The sequence below is a fragment of the Leuresthes tenuis genome, unplaced genomic scaffold (assembly GCF_036924035.1).
Source record: "Leuresthes tenuis unplaced genomic scaffold, fLeuTen1.0.hap1 SCAF_1, whole genome shotgun sequence".
Taxonomy (NCBI): Eukaryota; Metazoa; Chordata; class Actinopteri; order Atheriniformes; family Atherinopsidae; genus Leuresthes; species Leuresthes tenuis.
Genome location: NW_027325355.1, coordinates 28,093,242 through 28,111,685, shown reverse-complemented (window position 1 = coordinate 28,111,685; position 18,444 = coordinate 28,093,242). Strand labels below are relative to the sequence as shown.

The following is an 18,444-nucleotide window of genomic DNA, read 5'->3' as shown; positions in this document are numbered from 1 at the left end:
CTTCACCTTCTGTTTCTATCTCTTTCTCTACCTCTGCTCTCCACCTTGTTTTTTATCTTCCCCACTCACCCCATTTATTTCTTCTTCCTCTGTCTCCATTTCAGTCTCCACAGCTTTTTCCTTCGTTACTTCCTGTTCTTTTTCATCTCTTCCCCCTTCTCCTCTTCTTGCTTTTCTGTATTTTCTTCCTTTCTCCTCTTTTACATTCTTATGTGCAGCTTCTTCTTTCATCCGTCTTTCCATCTTTGCTTCATTTCCCTCATTTTTCTCTTCTTCTTTCCCAAACTCCTCTTCGGTCTTCTTGTCTTTTGCATTTTCTGCTCCATCTTCTTCTGCCTCCAGTTGTTGTTTCTCTTCTTTTCTGTCATTTCTATCTATACAGTCATTTTCTTTATCATCATCTTCTCGGGCTTCTCCTTCAGACAGCTGTGTGAATATCTCCAAACAGGCCGACACGATCGAGTCCCCCTCCAAGTCCAGGCTGTCCAGCATATCTGCAGCCGTCCACCAGCTCGCCATCCTTCAGAAATCTTCACTTTTCAGCTCAGGGTTATGAAAGCATCTCACACACAATCAGAGAACGTCATTGCGCTGATTGGCAGCACACGTAACGTCACAATCCAAACTCTGGTGACCTGAGAGCCACGTTTTCAGTTTCACGTGAACAGACTCTGTTTGTGATGCTTTAATCTCTCAGGTATGAAAGTTTTACTGTGGAACAGAGATTCAGCTTGTCCTGCATTCCACTTTCTGCCTAAAGCACATGTGTACTTTCTGTAAAACAGAAGGTGAAAGTACAGAGCTGTACGATGGCCACGGATCTCACTCTACTGCAGTCTGTAAAATAATACAGAGCTCAAATAATTTGTTGCATTTAAAGAAAATAAATTCCACAAAGAGAGTTAATTCAGTTGAAAAGATGAAGAAACATTCTGCAAATATCAAAAACACACTACTTTTTTTTTTATCATTTCTTATTTCTTTCAGGGTGGATTAAACTCTCAAAAATGTTGGTTTTATTTTCAGGAACAATGAACATGAAAAGTTGTTCAACTCAAATAGAATTGGCCAAAAATGCTGCAATCCTGGAAAAATGTAAGCCATCTTTGAGGTTTTGAAACTATGCTTGCAAAATGATAAAGAAAATAAAGAAAATATTAATATCTGCTCGCCTCTGGATAACCACACGACCTGCAGCAGCCAATCAGATCCCTCCTGGCTGCGTTGGCATGGTTAGAGAGGTCAGAGGGTTCACTGACCCACAGAAGGAGGAGTTCTTCAGGAAGAGATTCAGAGATAAGAAGCAGGCCAGCAGGATCATCTCCCTCATTGAGACATCCCGAAGCCTCCACATCATGTGCCACATCCCAGTCTTCTGCTGGATCACTGCTACAGTTCTGGAGGATGTGTTGGAAATATTTTGATGTTGAACATCAGGAGTTTTCAATCCAAAGCAGCTGTTGTGGACTGTTCAGTATTCTGCTGTGTCCGTAAATTGTAGGATTACTTCTGTATTTGCCTCTTTTTCATAAGAACAATCAGTGGTTACGGGTTATGTAAAAAGAGTGATTAAATACACACAACAATCAATACAAAGTAAAAGAATTGAAGCAAAACAACCAGCTAACTGTCACAGGAAAACACAATGAGAAAGAAGAAAAGCAGAAGTTTGTCAGCTGTTAACTGATAGATGGTATTTCTGTGATGAATATTTATCATTGAAAAGAAACAAAACAACAAAAATCATGTCCCAGCATATGTGAACTGGGAATATTTTTTAATAAAAAAAATAGCATATTTCTTAAGAAAAGTACGTTATTGAACACATAATATAGGATGAAATGTATCTCCACTAATAGAAATGTACAGTGTTATGGTAATATATTCTGTTCCAGCACTTAGACTGACCCACTGGAGAAGTTTACAAATATGAAAATAAAACTAACAAACCGAAATAATAAAAAAAAAAATGTATGTGATACTTTGATAGTCTCTCCTTGTTTATCTCTAAGGATGAATTATTTGGGAAGCTTTTATTTTTATAATCTCACCGGAAATTTTATCTAAATGCATAGCTGCTAACTTGACAACCTCTTTGCCTCTATGCTTCCCTCTGGTGGCCATAACCTGTAACTACACCTTCAAAGTCAGTATGTAATGTAAAATCTTTATAAAATGATTTCATGATGGAAGAGAACAGTCATATTAATATTTAACAACGCTGTCATATTTAGTTTAGACTACAATGGATAGATGAGTAGGACCAGTTTCAAACCTGCACAGTAACTGTTAAAAACCTTTAAGGATGAAACTTCTCACAAAGATTGTTGTACTTTGTCAGTCTGAATGTTTTACTGAAAGCATTGTTGTCCCGTTGTGTCTGAAATGGAGTGAAATCTGTTTGTTATAAAGTCATTTTGTTCATATGATGAAGGCAACCAGCTGCAGTCCACAGATTCAGTCTTTATACTGTGAGCAGGGCGTTTCTGCCCTCTAGCGGCCACAGATGGTATCTACAGAAAAGGTAAAGCTGGAGATATTACAAATGACTGACACTTCCTGTAAGACTTTCAAAAGAAAACTCTTGTCCCGCCGTACTGCGTGTAACAGACGTACTACTGCCACATATAATGACTGAATATGAATATGACGGAGGCTATTTTGTGAGAAACGCGCAGTTTTTAGTAGCACAATTCTTAGTTAGCAGTTAGCGCTAGCTAGCTTCTTTATTTGCTCTGGTTATATTATTTAAATATAAAAGAGAAAAAGGTTTTAATCTAAAAATCTCAATGTCCATTAAAAGTCCACATTTCACATGTAAAGTCTAACATTTTGAGACAGAATTTAAAAATATGGACATTGTGGTGAATAATGAGGCAAAAAGTCACATTTATGAGATGAAAAATCAATAATTTAATTGATAATTCAACATGTGAAAATGTCAGAAAGTCCAAATAAAGGCAGAATGAACCAAACAAACTAACAGTGAAATACTGGGAGGATTTTGATCTTGAACATCAGGACCTTTCAGTCCAAAGCAGATGTTGTTAAAGTCCAAATGTTGTTAGTAAAGGATCATTTCAGGCCTCTTTGTGAGCGTTCAACAACAACATTCAGCAACTTTCTGCATCAGAAGCTAGTTCCAGTCCAGCTGTCCTTTCATCATCTAACAGGAAGTGAATGTGTAGAAACATCAGGATGAACCCTGGCTGCTCAGCAAACTTCTGCTCATTGGAGCAGAACCAGAGAAGATCTGTCAGCAGGTTGGAAATTCATCCGGGCTGACTGCAGCTCAGTGATTCCTCTCTGATGTCACAGTTTGTCACATGTGCAGCAGACTAACTGCAGCTGACAGCAGCTGAATGGTCTCAGCTGCAGAGAAACACAACATACTGATATTCAGTGTGAAGCTTTGACTGGAAACACACAGAAAAACAACATCCTGGAAGAATGGCAGCTTCCATCTTTAAAGGACTGGAAGAGGAAGAAGTTTCAAAGGAATCATTCAGAAGAGTTTCAACCAGAAACTGACTGAATCCATGAATCTGAAAAGGTGTTTCTGAGTGAAAGAGACAGACTGAACTATCTGTTCAACAGTGATTCTCTGACAGGAGGAAACTCTTTGTGCTCAACACAGAGACACCGAGAAACCAGAGGACCAGAACCTGAACCCAGGAAGCAGAGGTTCTTCTTCAGTGAATGTGGTGTTGAAGGTGTGGAGGTGGATCAGTGTGTCAGAGGAGACTCTGTAGAAGGACAGAGTGCCAGCAGGACGGTCCACATACACTGCAGCTCTGTTAGAGACAGAGGAGGAGGAGGAGGAGGAGGAGAAGAAGAAGGACAGAGGAGGAGGAGGAGAAGAAGAAGAAGAAGAAGGACAGAGGAGGAGGAGGAGAAGAAGAAGAAGAAGAAGGACAGAGGAGGACGGTCCAAATACACTGCTGCTCTGTGAGAGACAGAGGAAGAAGAAGAAGAAGAAGAAGAAGGACAGAGGAGGAGGAGGAGGACGGTCCACATACACTGCTGCTCTGTTAGAGACAGAGGAGGAGGAGGAGAAGAAGAAGAAGAAGGACAGAGGAGGACAGAGGAGGACAGAGGAGGACGGTCCACATACTGTCTCTGCTCTGCTAGAGACAGAGGAGGAGGAGGAGGAGGAGAAGAAGAAGAAGAAGAAGAAGGACAGAGGAGGAGGAGATGGGAGCACAATCCAGCTGCAGTTATTGATCTATCATCTGTTCACTTTGATCAGTGAGTGATGTGACAGTGAAGATGTCATGAATCAGAGGAAGAACACTTCCTCAGACCTGGTGTCAGCCATCGTTCCCCAGCAGGCTCCAGCCTGAAAGGAGGCTCTCACACACACATGGTTCTGCACTGAGAAAGGAACTAGAATCTCTGCAGTTAACAGATCATTGAATTTACTTTTCTTCCAGCAACTATCAGAGGAATAAAGATGGATATTTCTTTCTATCCATTTGAATATATATAAACATATGTATATAATAAGATCTGTGGTGTTATTTAATACACAAGAACTGATCCATGGGAAACTTTCAGCTTTAAAAGACAGAAGCAAACTTTAATCATGGATCAAATTCATCTCATCACCGACCTTCCAAAGCCCTGAGTGCAGAGGAGAGGCTGGAATCAAGACTAGCTGTTTTTCTCACAGCAAACACATTAACCAGGCTATCATCATCATCACAGCACACACTCTGCAGTCTCCAGGCTGCACATGTTGACTGTAAACTGACTGAATCTGAGTCATTATGAGTCCAAATCAGAACGCAGTCAGCAAAACGTCAGGAGCCTGAACAACGAAACTACTTGAGTTTTCCTGTCAAACTCCTCGTTTCAACTAATTATGAAACATTTTAAAAAGTCATCCAATATTCAGAAACCACGGTCTTCACTGAGAAATGATGAAGAAGAAATTAAACTCTTACGATCAGAGGAGACAAAGAAGCATCCAGTTCAACATTTAAACCCTCACAGTTCTTACTCTGAGGCAACTCTGTTAACTACTGAAGCCACCGGTAACCAGGTTAAATCAGTAAGTTATAGTTCAGAGTGAATGTCATCCAGCATCAAATGCTCTTCGACGTTAACTTCTTCTTCTTCTTTGTCGTCTGCCTCTGCAGGAGTGTGCCGCTGGGAGGAGTCAGGCTCCTGCGTGTCCATGACTTTCAGGAAGTCGTAGAACTTGACAGCAGGAGGCCAGCTGTCCTCACCCAGCATCCCTGGAGAGAAACAGCAGCAGCAGAGTCCCAACGCGCAGTTTATAAAGCAGAACTTACGACTGTGTTCTCTGAGGAGTCCAAAGGTGGTTAATATTCAATTTAATCACATTATAATTTGTGGAACAATTAAAAACACATCTTCAAATGAGCCAATATTAAACTTCTATGTTCTACTGTGGATGAAATCGTTTATTTTCCACATATATACCCTCAAACTTCTCACTCCTCTGTCTTCATAGTCGCCCTCTGAGCAGAATTCTTTTACAGCAGTAATAAGGCCGCTCTCACATTTCATTATCAATCATTCAACTGAAACATATCTTTATCTAAAGGACCTTTGCTATCATTACACAATAAATGAAGCCATGTTTCCACTTTACGTCACCAGCTGAAGTATTTCTGGTAAATTATCACTCAGGCATCCCCTTAAAAACTCCCCTCAGCATTATAAAACTTTTATAAGATACCTTTTCTCTTAACTCAGTCAACGGGGATCTGACACCAGCCTTCCCTGTTCACACTCAGCTCTGTTTAGCACTGCTAATATTGGGGTAATTTGGGTGCTCCTGAGAAGCCTAATTTTACACATCATCAAGTCAAAGTATCAGAATAATTCTTAGCCAAACGAATCCAAGTCACTTAGCTTCTGGACCAACTCCAGGCTTTAAGGAGTCATTATTTAAGTGATAAACCTGCTCCAAGTATGATTCTATGTGTTTATAGCACACCTGCAACCAGGTGAAGACATTCCTAAAGACTTTCTGCTTTAAACACACACAGTTTCCACATCCTTCTCTAAGATTTCTCTGACCGTGCTGCTGTTTTCTCTCCTCCTTACCTGCAGGTGTCTCAGTCCCATCCTCAACCCTCTGCAGCCACTGCAGCACAGACAAAGACACTATGGGGGTGTTGGGCGGGTACTGATAGATTTCCCCTCTGGAGGGTAAATGAGTGAGAACCAGGGCAGGAAGTGGGGGCATCGTGCCCAGGTATGAGCCCAGGACTGACATACCAGCTGGAGTACGGCCACTGAAACACACACCGACAAACGTACTTTAAATAAAAATAACGCTCCAAAAAGAAAACAGATCAGACAGCTGGAGAACTGACTGATGTACGCACAGGTGGATCCAGCAGGCCAGGTATGGTTCCATCTTCAACCCTCCCAACTCCACCAGTCCTCTCATCTCCTGCAGGAGCACCTGGTTCTGCCTCCACCCGATCTCATCCTCCTCTTCCCCCACAAAGAGGAGGAGGAGGGCTTTACCCAGAGCGAAGAAGGAGGGCAGGTTTTCTACAGTCAACTCAGGCTGGACAGAGAAGGACAGAGGGGACAAAATCTTTATTTATATAACGTTATACCGTCAGGGAAGATGTGGAGAGGAGGCTGCCTTTGCTCCTTCTTATATCTAAAAAGCTGTGGCATCAGAACACAATGTACATGTTGAGTAAAAGTTCAAAACATGTGATTAGCATGAATGACTTCCACTGTTTTTGAACAGGAAAGGATAACTGGAACATTTTAAAGCCTGTGAGTCTTATTAGTCTGGGTTCCCCTCTGAATGTTGGCATATTCTGGGATTGATTGAACAGCAAAAGAAGGAATCTGTCATTGAATGCAGCTTTGATCTCAACCTTAGCCGACCGCTAACCAAAAGCTCCGATTCTTTTCACCTTCAGTGCACCCGAAATTAGTGTGGAGCCCAATTCATTGGACCACAACAGCATATAAAACACATTTTAGCATTTAAATTAACACACACACACACACACATACCATTGACTGGAGCAGTGCAGTGTTAATGTGTGTGAGCAGCTCTTTAGCAGAGGAGGACACGGGCAGCGTGGAGGGAAGAGTGTGTGTCCTCCAAGATGGAAACAGCAACACTGCAGGAGGGTCCACAGCGTGGTCCGCAGCCCTGAGCAGCAAACACACACACAGGTACAAATATAAGACCTAAAAGATTAGCAAGGCAGTTTGATCTGTTGCCAAACAGCAAATGTGGCTGTAAGAACTGATAAAAAACAGATCTTTCCTGGTTTGTCTTTTTAAATTTGGCAAACTTCTCAAGTTTTAATACATGAAACTGTTGATAAAAATGTTATTTTTTCTCATTAAACCCAGTAAGATGACTCAATATTATGTTTCCAGTGTTACGTGCGTAAAAGTATCTCTAAGTTTGATCTGTCGTGGTGCTAAAAGCACGCCTCGGGTGTCACTTTTTACTTTTTAACCACGCTGAAGGAATGATGTGGTAGAGCTGAAACGGAGGAGGAGGAAAATAGGTGAAGACGAACATAAACAGGGAGAACATGAACACACATAATGAGAATAAAGGATCCATCCATCTGACTGCAACCTAAACAATATGCCTTACTTTTATGTGTTGATTTTGTCGTTTTGTGAGCATGTGTTCATCCCATAAATGCCGTCTTATCTGCTAAATTCTCTCTAACAACTCCCCAAACACGCCTTTTGTCCTCTGCATACTTCAGCTACTCTGAGATTTCATTTCTACATAAAGATGTTTCAGCCAACTGCAAACAGTCAGAAGCATTTCTGCAGAAACAAGCTTGAAGCAGCAAAGATTGAGAGAATGTGAACGCAGAACCGGTACCATTTCTCTGCCGGTCCGTCTGTCAGGAGTCCACTCAGCACCTCTCCTCTCAGGGACTTTGCTGCTTCGACAAACACAGAGAAACCTGCGAAGAGAAACATCAATGTCACATTTCATTAAGGCGTCAATAAAAGAGAAAGCAGGCTATGATGAGGCATGGAACAGCAGGGATGAGTCAATATTCAGTCCGTCTTATTTCCTTTTAATCTTCTCTAAACTCAAAGTGTAGAAGGCATTCAAAATAATATCTACAAAGATTAAAACAGAATAAAACCTGGTGAGTATTTTGGAGTATTTGTACTGTTTTGGTGTTTTGGTACAGTCAAATCGTGATATTTAAAATATTTTTGAGGTGTAATTTTTAGTTTCTTCCCTCCATTTTGAGCGTATTAGCTGATATATATTGATACATATGTTTGAGTTTCTTTCCACATTGTAATAATCTGGTTCCTGAATGGTTCTGCTTCTCAGACTTAACTTCATTGATTAGTTTCTTCCCAGTAAATAAACACAGCCAATAGTCTTGTTTTGGCACGTGGATGTTGTAAGGTCAGAAATCCCTTTAACAAATTAAAACATACACTTAAAATACACAGAAAATAACCTTCTACAGTTGCTTAGATTTGTTTCTGAAGAATATCCTCGTACCCGTTTGTGTGTTTGTCTGAAATAGTCCCAGAACCCGGTCAGGTCTGAATCCTGCCAGTTCAGGGTGAGGTACTTCCTGAAGGAATGATGTCACTTCCTCCTGGGTGGACAGTAGCAGAGGACAGGCTGTGCGGCTCCTGGTTAAAGAGCCGAGGACCAAAACAGGCACGAGTCGGAAGGTAGATACATGTTTATATCACATTTTAATAAGCAACTCCTTTGTCACATGTTGGTTATCTTTTCTTACATCAGGATGAAGCGATGCAGCGCCTCACTACCCAGCATGCCTCTGTAGTGCTGGGCTGACTCCTGGGGGCGGAGCAGCAGGACTCTGGGAAAGGCCGTGACGGGCTGGAAAGGGACGGCCGTGCCTGGCTCAGCGGCACACAGGTCGGTCCACTCTCCACAGTCGACGGCGCTCATCTGAACATCGTCAACGTCTGAATCTTAAGAGATCGATTAAAGAAACGTTTGATGGCGTCTTACAGAGGAGTAATAACAACACACCTGAACGACAGACGTACGCATCTGTGTCACAGTTCTATCCAGAAACACTGAGGGAACTTGAATGGATGAACTCTGAGTCAACATGTTGTGGGATTGGGAGCAAAACAAATGAATGATCAATGTGTCTTACTTAGAATTAAAGAAATCGATTGTCCTGATGTTTATATTCACCTCAACGCTGGGAAAGTTCCCAAAGCACAGCCTGAAAGTGCTTCAAAAACGCTGTGATGAATGAAAACATAGCACAGAACCAACTGAGCAGCCCATATTATAGGTGAGCAGAGGTAAAATTCTCCATCTTTCATCTGAGAAAGCTATGAAGACTCACTTTACTTCCCTTGTTGCCTTTCAAAAGGAAACAGGACCAAAAGCAGCCTCTTGTAGCACTTAACTGACATCTTCACCATAAAAGTTGCAGAATTATGACACTAACTGTTGACTTGAATGTACTATGTGGATAAAGTTATGAAGGATACTTCAAAATGTGTGATAAACTTTAAGGAATTTCAAAAGCATTTAAGTATTCCACGTGTTTGAACAACGTATTATAGTATGAGAAGGTGAATAAAACGTATGAAGGCCTATAAGAGCTGCTTTTAACGGCTGCTGTCGAGTATACCGAGTCATCAAAACGTATTGTAACGTGTGCCATCAGCTGTCAGCTTACAGTTGTTTAACAGCCATGTTTATTCTTTAAACTGTTAAGTGTGAGGTATCATTTACGGTTGGACCTTTTTCATGAAGTTTGGCCACTTGTTAGGACTTTTCCACACAAGGAAGGAGTCTTTTGTGAGTTGTTAGGTCACATCCTAAATGTAAAAGGTTTACCTGCAAGTCTCTCTGCAACTTCAATGAAGGAGCTGAGAAAAGCCATTGAAACAGCATCCCCTAGTGGTGAAAAATAGAGACAGCGCTTGAGTTATTCCAGACATGATCAACTTTAACTTTATATCTGATATACTGCAGATCTTCTTTAAAAGAGTGATGAATTAAAACAAAGAGCGATAAACAACACGCACACAGGTTAAAAACATTTATTTTCTCATGTTTCTATGCATGAAATCTGCACGCTATCTTTTAACTTATCGAAACTGTTTCTTGTTTTATTCATTTTAATTATTTTATTTCTTTCTATTTATATTCTTTTACATATTTTTAATGCTTTTTCTGCTCCCCGCTGCAATGCTTTGATTTTCTGTGAAGCACTTTGACTTGAAATGTGCTACAAATAAACTTGACTTGACGAGTAATCTGTGTCTTACATTTGAGGTAGAAGAGCGCCACCGTAAGGCTGCTTTGTGCTACTTTGCTGTGGAAGTTGTCAGAGGTTAGATGGGTTATTGGCTCCATGTCCAGCAGGTTGCCTCGGTTTTCAAAGACAGATGCGGCAATTTCATCATCCAGTTTGCCTGGAGACACAAGCAGAAACATAGATCCTCCTCCTCCTCTTCTTCTTTTTCTTCCTACTGGCTAATGTTTGCTTCCTCGCTGCTACACTCTATATCTTTACCAAAATGTGAATCCTCCTCCTCGTCCTCATCTTCATCCTCCTCCTCTTCTTCTTCTTCTTCTTTCTCTTGATTTGTGAAGAGCTCCAACACATCGTCGAGGCTGTGGAAGGTCAAATACTTCACCTCTGAACCCTGGAGGCGCACGCAAACACAGAATCAGAATAAGGAGTCATTTCAGCCTATAAGTATGTGTGTGAGCATCATACCTTGTCAGGCAGCCGGTAGGCAGCGTTATATTCATCGGGGGTTTTCACGGCAGGACTCTGCCTGTTCAACACAGCCAGAAAGTGATCAATATGGACTGAGACGTTGACAGCGTGTGCCGGCACTTAACGGTTAATGCTCACGCTGCAGAGCCGTGTGTTCAGACAGGAGATCATACAGGTACCTGCAGGTTTTGCACACCTGTGTACAAGCAGCAGCAGAGCGAGTCCCCGCAGCCTCCAGGCCAACGTCGAAGCAGTGTCCAGGTCCAGGTGCTCAGTTGCGGGATGAGAAAACAGGAAGAGCTGCGGGGTGAGCTGGTACGGGAACTGTGGGGGCGGGACTGAGGAGGGGTCCACGAACACCTCCGACTGTCAGGGAGAGACAAAGACCTACTGTAGGAGCCATATGAATGATGTAAATCATAGTACATTTTAGTTCATTATCATTGCATTTGGATTTCATGGCAGTTTAATGATTTAATGGAATTTAAAGATAAGTTAATTGAGTCATGATTATTATTATTTAATCATCATTTGTACATAAACTCTCATAATTTCAGTGAAGCAGATGACAGTAAGCACCTATATCTTTAAGAAGGTAGCGGTTCAAGGCATCGTGATTAGGCACTAGGAGCGCACGGTTTTTCAGACCGCGTTGATAATTTAGTTGATATCGTGCTAGAAAGGTAGAAGACGTGTTTTGAAGTGTGTATATAATTGGTTACAGTGTCCGTGGAAAACTTGTGCTTTTTATTTTTTGCACTTTGGCGAATAAACCTGTAAAAAAAAAAAAAAAAACATCGTGGAGGACCCACTTCTTTCATGGTTTCGCTACCGATAGGTTTGTTGGAAAACCTACACTTATATATATGAATATAAATATTTACAGCTGCCTTTTCATGGAACTCAGTCTTGTAAGTTGCATCACTGTATGAGAAGGTGTGATAACAAGAGCAAGGAAAAATATAAGTCTGTAAGTAGAAAACTAATCACTTTTTACTCGCCTTGCTGAGTAACTAATGGTGATGCTCAGTTTAACTGACCAATCAGATGCATCTAACTGCTGAACAAGGGTTCCTAAATAAGAAGTAGTTCATTTATTTGCAGTCGTTGCAACTGTTGCCTCAACATCACACTGACTACGTTCATTTTAGCTCAGAGTCGGGAGCCACAGTTGTTGGAACAGGAAACCAATCAGACTGTTCCTGGTGTAATGCCATTACAGACACGTTCACTGACATCCCGGTCAGTGCAAATCTGTTTTTAAACAGCTTTTTCTGTCAGCGATGCACCAACAAGTGCAGACAAGTCCTTATCGAACTCTTAATGTACGCTAGATAAATAAGGAGAAAATTGTTGGCATCTTTAACCCAGATAGTCACCACGGTTCAACTTCAAATCGGACGGCAGTGGCAGTACTTTTCCCACCATTTTTCCATGACTGGTTAGCATTTAGCTCAATTAGCTGTTGAGTAAATCTGAGCATCACCACTGGTGACTCACAGGAATGTGTATTTGATTTGTGCTTTCATCACACATTCAAATATACTGATGCAAGTTACAAGATTTTGTTCTCTACTTGTGCCTTTTGTGCTGCAAAATTAGACAAAAATACAGCTAAAAATCATTTCTATGTGTGGATCTGTGGGGTCGGTCTTTATCCATCCTCAGATGGACACACAGGTGGCCGATACCTGTGGAATGATAAGAGTACCACAAAAAATAATAAGTCTGTAAAAGAATAGGAAAGAAATGAGAAAGAAATACAAATATATTTTTTAAAAGGCAGAAATATAAAGCCAAATTTTCCTTTTGTGTTTTGTCATTTCTTTGTCTTTAAATTTTAAAATACAGATCTTTTTGCATGGCACTCTTAGCATTCCATACAGCAGACACTCAGAATCTAAGATTCAAAGAAAACTTTGCCGTAGATCTTTTTTTTACCACCAGCGGCGCCTCCATAAGCTGCAGGAAGGAGTGGAGGTTCAGGGTGGACAGGACCTTCCTCATGCGCGTCACAGGGCAGCGCTCGGCAGTCACCGGGGGCATGAAACTACTGTGAACTCTGCAGTGGAGGAACCACACTCGAGACCACAGAGACGACTCGTTGACTCTAAGAGAGATGCAGAGAGAACTACTCTTGCACATATAATATATCAAACCTTTAACTGCCTTCAGCATCAATAATCTACAGACTTTACTTATTTGCAGACTACTCTGTCTCAGATTATCAGCCAGGCTATCTGTACTGTATTCTAGTCAACACACGGGTTAAATGTTGATTGTTTTTACTGTCGTATTTCGCTTTTCATGGTATGTTTCTTAGAGTATTTGCTGCTTATTTGGAGCCGCTGTGCCTTGGGCTCAAGGTCTGAGGTCTCAGGAACAAGCAGCCATTCAACTAAATTTGATTTACTCTTATCTTGTTACATCTGATAGGCTTACACAATATTTTCCAACACAAGCCCTGCTCTCGCCAGCAAACACGGCTGTGAAAAAAAAGAAAAGCTCTTACCCCAACTGCTTCAAAACCGGACCTCCAGTTATGAGGATAAACTGATATTTGGATCCATACACGTACGCCGTCTCCATCATCGATCTGTGCTCTGAATTAACACAATGAAAGTTTTCCAACTCCATCAAACATCAGGACAGCTCCCAAAAAACTAATTAGTTATCAGTCCTTTCTGTTACGCTCATTTTGAATCACTTTAAACCCTTTTTTCCTCAGTATTTTGTTGCCTTATTCTCTCCATCCTCACCCAGTGTCCCCAAACTGCGAACGTAACCCAAAACAATATCCTTCTTCCCTCTGGCAGCCTTCTCCATGGCCAGGAGGTCGGCGTCTGTGTGGACGTACTTCACCTCTTCACGCAGAATGGCACTGGAGGAGAAAGAGACAAAAAAGGGTTTCCGTCGATCTTACACGACACGGCTGCTCTTTTCCCACATTTTCCTTGTTGTTAACAGCTTGTGTTTGAATATTCTAGACTTAACTCTGTCTCCATTCCCCTGGTTCTCTCTAAATTCTCTACCTTACCTCAGTAATTGTAATCCAGGGGACGCTGCTTACTCACAATAGGACTTCAGAGACGATGGAGTTGACATCAAATACTGTGTCCAAATCAAAACTCAAGAACTCCTTGCCGCCTCTACAAACACAAAGACATGGCAGAGGCTCAGAGGGTTTACTGCAAAGTAGCTTAGCTCACATGAAGGTTACAATGCTCATTTTTGTTGAAACAGCTGCGCTGACAAGTATTTCTGGCATTCAGTTTGTCCTCGGTACAGAGGACAGTCTAAATAACCTCTTGGATGTACATGATTAACCATAAAATGATGACCTGTGAAGGACACAGATTATGCTGTCACAATGGCACCTGGCAATGCATGAAAGTGTTACAGTTTGTTGCAGTCCTCGGCAGACCTGCTTCTACTGCTGAAAGCTCTTTCAACGGACAGGTAAGCATCAGAATTTGGAACAACAATGGACTTGAACCTGTCCTCCAAATTCTCCAGATCTCAATCTTGTTGATCATCTCTGTAAGACAAAATCCAATCCAATTTACAGGGCTTAAAGGCTCGACTGGTGGCTTGGTGTCAGATACCACAGCAGACCTTCAGAGCTTGAGTCCATGCCTCGGGGGGCCTACTGAGCATTCAGGAGGTGGTCATGATGTCATAGCAGCTCTATGTAAAGCCTCACAAATACAATCATCAGCTCCCTTGGCATATCTCAGCATGGTGTGCAGTGTGTCCTTAAAACATTTGAGGAAACTGGACAAGTGGAGGACAAAAGAAGAAGTGTCAGGCCTAAAAAACTATCTACAGCAGATGAACAGGATCTGAAAGTGATGTCCTTAAGAAAGAGGAAAAAATCCAGCTGTGACCTGACAGGACCTGAGAGATGCTTCTGGACCTTCAGCTGATCCATCTACTGTTGGCCCAAGCCTCATCAGAAATGGTCTCCATGGAAGGGTGGCTGTCAAGAAGCCATTCTTAAGGAAGGGAAACAGGGAGAAAAGGCTGAGCTGTGCCAAATGACACAAGAAGTGGACTGAAAATCAGTGGCAACAGGTCTTATGGAGGGATGAATCCTCCCCAGAGCCCGGACCTCAACATTATTGAAGCAGTGTGGGATCATCTGACAGAGAACGGAACAAAAGGCAGCCCACATCCAAAGAAGAGCTTTGGGATGTCCTTCAAGAAGCCTGGAGAACTATTCCTGAAGACTCCTTAAAGAAAGGACAGAAAGCTTGCGTGTGTTTCACTTAAAAACTGTATCCATGGTTTCCTGATTATTTCCTGACTAATAATCAGTGCAAACTTCCACTCAACCCACCTGAACAGAAAGGCTGTGTGCTGTAGTCTTTCTTCTGTGCAGTATGTGCGAACCAACTCTTTCTTACAGCTGACCTGCAACGGCAAAAACAGAATGCATCTCCCACACACTCAAATCTTAAAAGGGACATACAAAATAAGTTCTTTCTGTGCCAGAGAGCATATATTTGGCATGTCTCAAGTCACCATGAACTCAAAAACTCAAAGAAAACACAACCATAGCATTTTTTGTAGGCCCTGTGTGTCTGTATCTCCGCCTAACTACAAATTCAGATGGTGTGGAAAGTTCAAACTCTTCCATTTAGTCTCATCATTCGTTATATTGTTCATTTAACTAAGAAATAAGTGAACTAATAATGCTCCGGCAGTACTTTGTTTTATATTTTATATCCCAACATGGAAATTTTACTTCAAATTGTGGTTCTCTAATATATTTACAAGCTGGAAGTTAGAATTCCTATTTTCCATTTGTCATTGAACGCAGCACTGCTGACTGCTGTCACAAAAACAAATGCTGGTGAAAAATTGGCCATATAAACAACAGTTCTTAATGTTAGCTGCTTAAAACGTAGATAAACCACAGAGGAAAGCAACAACAGTGAAGTTCAAAGTCTATGGAGCCAATTTGTTATGAAGGAATTAAGATGTGAGTTCTCAGTGGTGTTTACTCCCAGCCAGCAGAACTATTAAGTTGTGCCTTAAAAGAGGCATCAGTAGCCTTTCAGCTGCTCGTGGTCCAACTGCAGATGAAGGAAATTTAAGTATTTGAGTATAAAATTACCAGTGAAGTATTTTTCCATCAGTTTGGTGTTTGGTCTGAGCTCTCAGGCTTTACTGTGTGCTCTCACACAAGCATTAAAAGAGGCAAACCCTGAGGAAAAGAGGGGCAAAGTGGAGTTAAGTGGGTCAGTCCACGTCTGAATAGAGGTGGAAATTAATGGAAGAAAAAGGAGTTGCTGTGCTGTCTCTCTTTGTTATTTTGTCCGTCAATGTCAAAGACATTTCATTAAGATCTCAGGAAAATATGTCAGCTTTGGGGGGAAAAGGGCAGAAAATGTCTTCTTTAAAAAAAAAGTACATGTCACGTGAGCTTCTGCGACAAAAGGCGCACAAAGCATAGAGAGGGCGATAACTACCTTGCCAACCAGAACTCCATAATCCTGCAGAGCTTCAGCAGACTTCTCCAACTCCACCAGGAACAGAGAGATGGTTGGAGAGACTGGGTGGAGCAGAGAAAATGCTGTTAGTCTAATGTCTGATTACCAGACAGGGTAAATGGATCTTCTTATTTATATTATCATCTTCTAACTGAGTCAAGACAGATAATTCACTTCCAATGTGAATCAGTGAATAAGTGTAAAAGACCTTTTACATCAGATAGCATCATAATCAACGTTTATCTGAGCAGTCGTACAAGGGGGGCAAATACAATCCAATTATTAAATTAACCTATCAATGCAAAAATCAGGTAATTACATTCAAGCAGCCCATATTAATGAGTTGTGCATGAAATCAGTCCTTGACTGGAGATAATTTAATATTAAATTATCTGTTATAATTCAAAGTTACATAACATAAGCTAATATTACTGATTTCTATCAAACATCAGAACTACACCAGATAATGATGGAGATGATGTAGATACTGAGAATAGCAAGAACATCTTTGTTCAAATCATTATGTGATATTTTGTAATGCTATTTCATTTCTACATTACAGATTGACTGTCCTCCCATAAAACATGGCCTCGTGGCATACTGCACTCACTAAAAAAACTTTATAATGACTATAATTCTTACTGTTCAGCTCGACTCAACAATAAACTGTTCTTGATGCATTCTTGAATTGGCATCACCCTCAAAGTAACCCATACACTTGAATCATTACTTCTTACATGAAAAAAAGAGGTGAAGAGAACTGGGGGTGACAAACTATGTATGTCTTGACTCTACAGTCATGAAAAGACAATATACCCTCTTTCAAGTATTAGATCAAAAGAAAAATAAAACCTAGTCCTAAAACCTAGTTTTTTGAGTTGTTTACTTGTAATGTAGCGTGAAAAGCTTACCTTGATGCTCGAAATAGATAAACATAATCTTCCCAGAATGCAATTTCTCATAAAAGTCTGCAGCTGTGAATTCAATGTGGTCTGAAGTATTGGCCTTTTCTGAGCATCCTCCTGACCTCATCCACAGCAGGAAGGCAGCAATACAGACCCACATCCTGAAGAAGAAACTGGACTGTGTTCTCTGAGATGAAAAATAAATATTTCATACATTTGTATAGATTATGACACTAAGAAAACCACGGGGAACAAGAACATAGTGGTCTGAGCAATAAGCCAAACATGGTTAACTTCAGTGACACACGGCTATTGGACATTTTCCTCAGACTAAGCTGCGTTTTCTTTTTTTTTCCACATGTGTTTGTTTGACTTTAATTATATTTTATACAACTGGCTCATAATTGTCAATAAGAACACATTAGCCTCTGCAAAAAGATCCAAGCAGAGACAAAGAACAAAGTAGTCGACGATTACCTGAGAAAGTAGAGCTGGGGTGCAAATGTTCAGGTTCAACTTTTGTCCTTCCAAGAGACAAACACTTTAGTAACCACAGCTAAACCCGTGGTGAAGGCAGAGAAAGCCATTTTTACACTTTACCACTGGTACCCTTCAGAAACGTAACGTTATGTGATGCTAGTTTATAAGCTAGGTTTGTTAGCTGCCTACTGTTGGATATCCGTGTTTTTTTTTTTTTTAGTATAGCTAACATTATCTTGTATTGACTCAAAATAAATGTCTCGGTGTGTCCGTGGTAAATGTAGGCCACACAAAGAAACAGTTCGCAATATTATTGTTCTTTTAATTGTCTTTAAAAAAAGATGCTCAATCTTCTGAAAAATGGTGTCGAGTTATAAGAGTTAACACGGCACTTCCTGTAATAGTTTCAGAACAAAATACGTAACTTAAACGAGTTTGGTTTTGGGGTGAAAAGCGTCCTAAGCAATAACTCGCGATGTAATATAATAACATAAATAAGACAACTTCTGCTTTAAACGTGCTGTTCTTTAAGTCAACGTGTTGTTTTTCGTGATTAGCTATAATGTATGCCTTTATTTTGATAGTTTCAATACTCTTAAATCCGTTGGATTTTCCCAATTTGAAGCAACTCGGGAGAAAAGTCCATGAGCCCTATTTGAACCAATCAGATCAGGGAATAGTTTTCAGTTAAACAAATGACCAATCACAAGATCGTAGGGGCGGGCGCACTCGCAGCTGACATCATCGAAAACCAATGAGGTGAGAAATGTGTGGAGGTTGGGTGGCAGTTTTAGCCAATAGAATTGTAAACTGGATAAATAGGCGTGAGTG

At 40.9% G+C, this 18,444-nt stretch overlaps 1 protein-coding gene across 1 annotated transcript; it reads right to left on the bottom strand.

The window, feature by feature from the left end:
- Positions 1–4,155: 4,155 nt before the first annotated feature.
- Positions 4,156–17,978, bottom strand: txndc16 (thioredoxin domain containing 16). The gene is made up of 20 exons (XM_072373996.1): positions 17,611–17,978; positions 17,140–17,320; positions 16,208–16,290; positions 15,073–15,146; positions 13,808–13,882; positions 13,493–13,614; positions 13,246–13,336; positions 12,675–12,843; positions 10,930–11,099; positions 10,731–10,791; positions 10,524–10,656; positions 10,276–10,422; positions 9,842–9,901; positions 8,754–8,952; positions 8,507–8,643; positions 7,859–7,943; positions 7,018–7,159; positions 6,363–6,550; positions 6,079–6,269; positions 4,156–5,240 (listed from the first exon to the last, which is right to left on the bottom strand). The coding sequence occupies exons 2-20, from the start codon at positions 17,291–17,293 to the stop codon at positions 5,059–5,061; spliced, it is 2,463 nt and encodes an 820-aa protein (XP_072230097.1). The 5' UTR covers positions 17,294–17,320; positions 17,611–17,978; the 3' UTR covers positions 4,156–5,058.
- Positions 17,979–18,444: the final 466 nt, after the last annotated feature.